General features: G+C 35.9%; 1 protein-coding gene across 1 annotated transcript; it reads left to right on the plus strand.

The window, feature by feature from the left end:
* Positions 1–5393: 5393 nt before the first annotated feature.
* Positions 5394–7930, plus strand: LOC129877654 (alcohol dehydrogenase 1-like). Its single transcript, XM_055953175.1, has 9 exons — positions 5394–5642; positions 5765–5901; positions 6131–6177; positions 6293–6618; positions 6700–6782; positions 6880–6955; positions 7048–7109; positions 7206–7301; positions 7388–7930. Exons 1-9 carry the CDS (start codon positions 5606–5608, stop codon positions 7664–7666), a joined length of 1143 nt encoding a protein of 380 aa, XP_055809150.1. The 5' UTR covers positions 5394–5605; the 3' UTR covers positions 7667–7930.
* The last annotated feature ends 358 nt before the right edge of the window (positions 7931–8288 follow it).

The following is an 8288-nucleotide window of genomic DNA, read 5'->3' on the forward strand; positions in this document are numbered from 1 at the left end:
CTACCAAATTTTCCAACCTGTCACTCTCATTTTACATATCCTACTTTCTTTTGATTTCTGAGTACTTAAGCTAATTGTGTTTTTTTATATACATTTGGTCAATGTCGTTTATTTATACATTTATTTTAGATTGGATTTCAAAGAGGCTTGGACGAATGGCGTCAAACACAACCTACTTCTGAGGCTGGTTCCATAACCCAACTATCATATGATGATATTACTTCAATATGGACAAATGTGGCAGGAGGTGTGTCGAAAGGTAGAGTTTACGGACTTGGAGTACAACCTTCCTCGTGTCTTCCATCACCATTTTTGTCTGGTACTTCTACTACTTAATCTACGGAAGAAATGAAAGCAACGAGAAGATAGATTTCAGACCTGACAGAACAACTTCAAACATCTTAAGCTAACTTTGCTAAAGTGCAAATGTTCATGGAGAAACATATTGTTGAATATGATGATGGTGAAGAAGAGACCGAATCTGATGAAGAGTAGATTGTTTCTGGCTGTTTAGATATTTTTTATGAGATTTAGACTTGTTTTAAATTATTTACTTCCGTTTTGAATAACAACTAAATACTTATTAGACTTGATTTTGATGATACTAGAACTTTTAGACTCAGTTATATTGAATGAAATTTGAATGTTTAGGAATGTATTTGATGTTTGGTTTTATTGTTGATTTTTTATGGATGGATGGTAGTATAATTTAGCATGTGGTGCACCATATAAACAACATTTTTCTGTATTAAAAATATAGTTTTTTCGACTACAATAATCGGCAATAACATATAATTTTTTTAAAGAAATTTAAAATGCCGACTACAGTAATCGGAAGCGAATAATAAATTAATAATTTATGCCGACTATAGTAGTCAGAAAAGTAATTAAATGATCATAAATAAGTTATATATGCCGATTAAAGTAGTCGAAATACTTATTAATTAAATATTTAATTATTTAATTATTCCGATGACTATAGTCGGTATTGTTTAAATTAATAAATTATTATTTTTAATAGTTTTCCGACTATAATAGTCGACCATTTAGGTAGTTTAATGGTCAGGTCTATTTTAATATGTTTTGACTACAATAATCGGCAAAGTCCGATTACGGTAGTCGGTAAATATTTTTTGATCTTCAATATACCGACTTCTCAAAAATAGTCGAAAAGTCATTGGAGAACTCCATTTTCCGACTACAATTCGGAAAACAACGAAATTCGAGAAAAAAAGAAAATCACTTATAATGATGACAAACCTTACCAATCATAACAACACTACATAGAGGCCTTTGAAATCATACACTTAAAAACAATTTTCGACTACTCAAAAATAGTCGAAAAGTCATTGGAGAACTCCATTTTTCAACTACAGTTCGGAAAACAACGAAATTCGGGAAAAAATGAAAATCACTTATAATGATGACAAACCTTACCAATCATAACAACAGTACATAGAGGCCTTTGAAATCATACACTTAATAACAATTTTCGACTACTCAAAAATTGTAACACCCCTCAAAATTTTCCCTTATAATTCAAACCCTTCTTGTATACGGGTAAGGTCGAACTCGAGTATTGAGGGGCGTATGCATGAGTTGAGATGAGTCTTTGAGAAGTTGAGCAGCGTTAGAGGTGAGGTGGGGTCATGAAGGACCGCTAGGATCAATTTAAATCCAAAAGATTCATCGTGGCTAAGTTTGGGTAGGAGTTCGCATAAGGGGTCAACTTCTAACGACCCTATCTTTTGAAAGATGATAATCTGGGTGGTCCACGACCCAGCAAATTAAAGGTCGTTGAGTCTTCTTTCCAATGCCACCAAGAATGTAACTTTTGGAGTTCGGAGTCAAAAGATATGATGATCCTAAGATGAACTAGCACAGTAGAGATTTTCAAGCCTGGGTCGCAATTACTGGAAAACTAGGCTTGGCGCCGCAGTGGCGCGGTGCGCCACTATCGCACCAGAAACATGCCTCAGTAGTTTGGGCTCTGGCGCGGCGCGCCACTAAAAGTTGTGCAGGGTTTTTAGGCCAAATTTCCAGAACTCAGAGCAATGGCCTTGGCGCTGTAAGGGCGCGATGCGCCACTATCGCGCTAAAAACATGCCTCAGTAGTTTGGTCTCTGGCACGGCGCGCCACTATGAGGTGCATAGGTTTTAGGCGTATTCAGCCTGGCGCTGCAATGGCGCGACGCACCACTATCGCACCAGGTGCATTTTGCCTATTTTTTCAGAACTTTGAGAAGGGGCAATTTGGGAATTTGTCTCAAAATATATATGTATCCTCCTTGAGCATTTGGAGACACATTTTTCAGCCCCCACTCTCTCTCTAAAATCCCTAGAAACCTCTCTCTCTCTCTCTATCTCTCTTCTTCTTCCACTCCAAATCCTTCTCCAACAAGAAGAGTTCCAAGATCTTCAAGGTTTGAGTTTTCCATCGAAGACCCAACCATAAGGTTTTCTTCAAGAGTCTATTCTAAGGTATGTAAGGCTATCCAAAATATGGGTTGAGTCCACCCATGTGCCCTACTCTTGCTTTGAGGTTAGATGTCCATGAAAATGAAGTTCTTGGTATGGTTTATGTTTGAATGAGTTTTGTCCCCTATCTATTTGATGCTATATGTGTTGATGTTGTTGAGCTAAGAAGTTCCTAAAATCCTTCATGTTAGTATGAGTTGATGGAGATGACTTGTTATTATGTTTTGTTGACCTCTTTAACCATGTGAGTATGTTGCATAAGTCAATTTTCTTGAATGTGTTATTCCGCTTGAGTTGTTGGGCTAAAAGCCATAGAGTTGTGATGAGTCTTGAGGAGTTGTCATAAATGCTTATCTAAATGAGGCTTGATTTAGTTAATTGGAGGATAGAATTGACGAGTGGACGAGGTCCTAAATGGAACTTGCCATTATGACTTAATTGAGTTGAAATGAGAATAGAGTTGATGAGTTGGCAATGTCCTACATGAAACTAGCCGTGAGGGCTTGTTTGAGATGATTGGAGGGAGTCTTATGATCATGGAGTCATGGGAGGAGTATCGAGCACCGAAGCGGGTAAAAGTACAGTCCATACTCGAACCCCAGAAACTACGTCGCCAACGTAGGTAGGGATGGAACCGTTAAAGTCGGATGCTTCCCATGGGATCGAACCGTTAAAGTCGGATGTTTCTCATTTTATTGTTCTGAAATGATAGGACTTGACTAATCGATGGTATCCATGATTAGGGAGGCGTTCATGCCCTGGCAAGGTATGGACGGATGTGGAAACAACGTCTGATTGTTGTACTATCACCGGCTCATAGGTGGTGGTTGTCGGTTAAGAGAAACTCCCATTTAGGTCTTGATAGTGCTCTGAGTCAGTCGGGTTGAGTGGTTTGTGAGTTAGTCCCGTCTAAACTATTCTTGATAGACTTAGGACATTTGAGCGAGTTGTCTTATATATATATATATATATATATATATATATATATATATGAGTTGAGGTACTGAGTTGATGTTGATGCCTTCTTGATGTTTGTTTCATCTGGCCATTTTACATACTCGTACATTCCATGTACTGACGCCATTTGGCCTGCATCGTTTCATGATGCAGAGACAGGTACCAGGGGTCATCAACCGGCGCTCCGTTGAAGATCCAGATACACTCCCAGCTAGTTGGTGAGTCCTCCTAGTTTCCGGAGGATGTTGAACCGTATTGTATAGTTTTGTTGTAGCTTCCTTTACTTTGATTTCTTGGTAGCCATGGGCTTGTCATTGGCACCTTTTTGACGTTGATAGAGGCTTCATAGACTAGAGTGTAGGAAGGTTGGACTGATATTTTCGAGAAGTCCTATTATACTTGTTTTGTTGAACTAAACGTGTTTGGCCCTCGGCCCCTATATTGTAACTGGCATGCTATAAATGAGTCTTCCTTTGAGCGTATATGACTGAATGACGAAATGATTGAGTTAGGTGGTTCGCTTGGAGGTCAGAAATGGCTTCCAAGTGCCGGTCACGTCTAGGGTACCCTCCCGGGGAGTGACAAAAATAGTCGAAAAGTCATTGGAGAACTCCATTTTCCGACTACAGTTCGGAAAACAAAGAAATTCGGGGAAAAAGGAAAATCACTTATAATGATGACAAACCTTACCAATCATAACAACACTACATAGAGGCCTTTGAAATCATACACTTAATAACAATCATACAAAGAAGAAACGGCAAATCTGAATAATACTAAGATCAACTAATATCATGCGGTTAAGCTAAAATTGTTTCATGTAATTTAACAGAAAGTGTATATTAACAGAAAGTGTATAGTTAGTTGAATATGTTTCCATATTTAACTGAAAGGAATGTAAGATAACAATATACTCCCTCTGTCTCAAATTAGTTGTCATGTATATTAAAAACTATTATTTCAAAATAGTTGTCAATTTAAACAATCAAGAAAGAATTAAATATATTTTTTCAATTTTACCCCTAAGATTAATTATTCTAGTATTAAGAGACACATAAATAGATAAAAATCAAAGAATTAATAAAGAGTATATTAGTCAAATAGTGATCCTAATTAATGTTTTCATAAACGTTGTGCAAAACATTATCATGACAACTAAAATGAGACAGGGGATATAATGTTAGTATTGGATTGAACAATTTGAACAAATACTCGGAATTCAAAAGACAGCGTCCATCAGTTGTCAATAATGTTGAATTCCTAGTACTAATTACTCAATATTTTTTTTTTTTTAGAGAGTCTTAAGGCATTTTCCTTTTTTCTAACCTTGTAGAGCCGCCCTTATAATTAGTTTAGGTAGACTTATGTATATGTTCAACTTTAATTAATAATGTTTATTGAGATACTCAAAGGACCAATTATAGGAATACCATCCAAAAGGTTTCTTGAAAGGGATTGGAAAAACCATCAAACAACGAAATACAACTGCTAAAGTGGAATCAAGATAACAAACATTTCAAGAGACAATACAAAAGTTTTAAGAAATAAAGGAAAAAAAATTAAACATCACTTATAAGCTAATTAAATATAAATATATTTAGTAATTTGATAAATATTATAATTAACTGATAATGACAAATTAAATTGTGATGATCGTATAAGAAAATCTATAGTGTCAATTTATATTAAACAAATACTCGGAATTCAAGCTATAGGAATATAACTCCAAAAAAAGGAAAAGAAAAGATATGAAAAAAATGAGACGAGAAGGAGATTTTTATTATATCATTTTTACAATACATCTTCAATTTTATGTATAAGAGATCTGATCTTCAATTGAAGAAAGAAAAAAAAAAGTTGTATGAACTATGAAATTACAAGTGGACATAAAAAAAATGATACAGTATTCAGTATTGTTTTTCCATTGGAATATTAGCACAACACCACCAATCACTTTGTTAACAAAAACTCAAAACAAACAGCCAAAAACCAGTTTCGGAAACCCAGTGACCAAAACATGGCCTATTGTTTTCACTTTTTCCATTTCATGATTGAGTTATAAATATCCCCAGCCAATACAGTGCCTCAACAAAATCAACTCAGTAAACAACAAAAGATCTTCTCTATAAAAAGTTGTCATATTTAGCTATCAGTAAAAGAAATCAAGAAAATGTCGACTACTGTTGGGCAAGTCATTCGTTGCAAAGGTATGAACATTTGTTTAACTTAAATCAGTAAACTTTTTGATTTCATGATTCTGAAATTTCAGGCTCTTTTTTTTTTGAGAATTTTTGTGGTAATTTTGAACTAATGGGAATATAATTTATAGCTGCTGTGGCATGGGAGGCTGGAAAACCATTAGTGATCCAGGAGGTGGATGTCGCTCCTCCACAGAAAATGGAAGTTCGTCTTAAGATCCTCTACACTTCCCTCTGTCATACTGATGTATACTTCTGGGAAGCTAAGGTAAATAAAACAAAACAATTTTCCTAACTTGAGAAAATGTTATAGGTTATCCAATTGTTTTGTTATAGTTTCTCTTTTGTTGTTGTATGTTATTTCTTGTACTTACGTTAGGGATTGTTTTTCATTGAGTCGAATGTCTATTGAAAACTGTCTCCATATGGTTGTTGTAAGCAAATGTTATAGGCGGATCAATTATGGTTTTTAAAAATACTTTTACGACTAATTTCAGGGACAAAATCCAGTCTTTCCTCGAATTCTTGGACATGAAGCAGCAGGGTATGTACTGTCTTGTTTCAATTGATTGATTTAAATTTATCATTTACTGTCTCTAAATCCCAAAGGGTACTGAATTTTGTTGTTTTCTTGATTTGTTTTCTTTGTGGATATTTAGGATTGTGGAGAGTGTTGGAGAGGGAGTAACAGAACTTGCTCCAGGAGACCATGTTCTTCCTGTGTTTACAGGGGAATGCAAAGAATGTGCTCACTGCAAATCGGAAGAAAGCAATATGTGCAGCCTCTTAAGGATTAACACTGACAGGGGAGTGATGATTCATGATGGACAATCAAGGTTTTCCATCAATGGGAAGCCCATTTACCATTTTGTTGGGACATCCACTTTTAGTGAGTACACTGTGATTCATGTTGGATGTGTCGCGAAAATTAACCCCCTTGCTCCTCTTGACAAAGTATGTGTCCTCAGTTGTGGAATCTCGACAGGTATAGATTAAACGACGGTAAATTATGTTAGTGGTTTCTTTTAAGGGGTTCAATTGTTGATTGATATGCCTTATTTTCTAGGCCTTGGAGCAACTTTGAATGTTGCTAAACCGAAAAAAGGCTCAAGTGTGGCTATATTTGGATTAGGGGCTGTAGGCCTTGCAGTGAGTATTCTCCATATTGCAAATAACTTTCTTGTTCTGTTTTGTTATTAGCCATATATATGTTAATCTTACCAATGGTCTGAATTCATTTGGTCAGGCTGCAGAAGGAGCAAGAATTGCTGGTGCTTCAAGGATAATTGGTGTTGATTTAAATGCTAGCAGATTTGAGCAAGGTAATTAACTTTTTCCTTGATATTTTTCACTTGAATCTTCAACATTCTCATTGCAAAGTAACTAATTCATCTATGTTACGTCTATTCCACAGCTAAGAAATTTGGTGTGACAGAGTTTGTGAACCCAAAAGATTATAGTAAACCAGTTCAAGAGGTACTCATATTTACTTCTCCTAATGGATCATTTTGCGAGAAAACAGCCATGAGTTGAAGGTGATCATCTTTTGTTGAATCTTGATTATTTGATCAGGTAATTGCTGAGATGACCGATGGCGGAGTCGATAGGAGTGTGGAATGTACTGGTCATATTGATGCTATGATTTCAGCATTTGAATGTGTCCATGATGTATGCTTTCTGTCAACAAATTTCCTTGGCTATATGTTCTTATTAATATATTAAGCTTAATGAACCTTGTCGTAATTAATTGTCAGGGCTGGGGAGTGGCTGTTCTTGTTGGAGTACCCCATAAAGAAGCTGAGTTCAAGACACACCCCATGAACTTGTTGAATGAAAGGACTCTCAAAGGAACCTTCTTTGGAAACTACAAACCCCGTTCGGATATTCCTTCTGTTGTTGAGAAATACATGAACAAAGAACTTGAATTGGAGAAGTTCATCACTCATACACTCCCATTTGATCAAATCAACAAGGCTTTTGATTTAATGTTGAAGGGAGAAGGCCTTCGTTGCATCATCAACATGGAGGACTAAACTTGCTGTCCTGGAGAAGGAGCTTCTGTTTAGTCACTATTGTTTGAGAAAAGACCAATAAATTGTCAGTCTTATTTTTCGTTTTTTGTTTGGTGATTGAGTTGTAACATTCCTGTCCAAGTCCATCCATGTCTTTTCTTATTTTCTGCTTACAGATATGCTTTGTCCTTCACAATGCCATATCTATTTGTGTCGTAAAATTTGCAATTTCTCTGTATATCTAGTATATTTACAGAATTTCATCAATTTCTAATATCCCAACAAGGGTGTGATAATGCATATTGTTATACAAAAAGCAATAAAAGAATGCAATCAATATCACAATTTTATAGTAATTAAACTTCAAAATCTGCAGACATTGGTCTGGATGATCCTTGAGATGTCGATTCTTCAATTTCTCCACTCACCACGGCTAGTAAAAAGAAGCCACCAGCAACTAAAGCTGCCTTTATTATTATTACGAAAACTGCATTTCAGCTAGTAACCTGTTGAAAATGGCCCGATAGAAGCACCAATTGAGCCAGTTACATAAATAAATACAATGACAGTTGCAAGTACTTGCAATTATCCTTCAAAGAGCTATGTGTTCCCAGGTCAGCTGAAACTGCTGGTGCTATGAACA

Source organism: Solanum dulcamara, chromosome 12 (genome assembly GCF_947179165.1).
Source record: "Solanum dulcamara chromosome 12, daSolDulc1.2, whole genome shotgun sequence".
Taxonomy (NCBI): domain Eukaryota; kingdom Viridiplantae; phylum Streptophyta; class Magnoliopsida; order Solanales; family Solanaceae; genus Solanum; species Solanum dulcamara.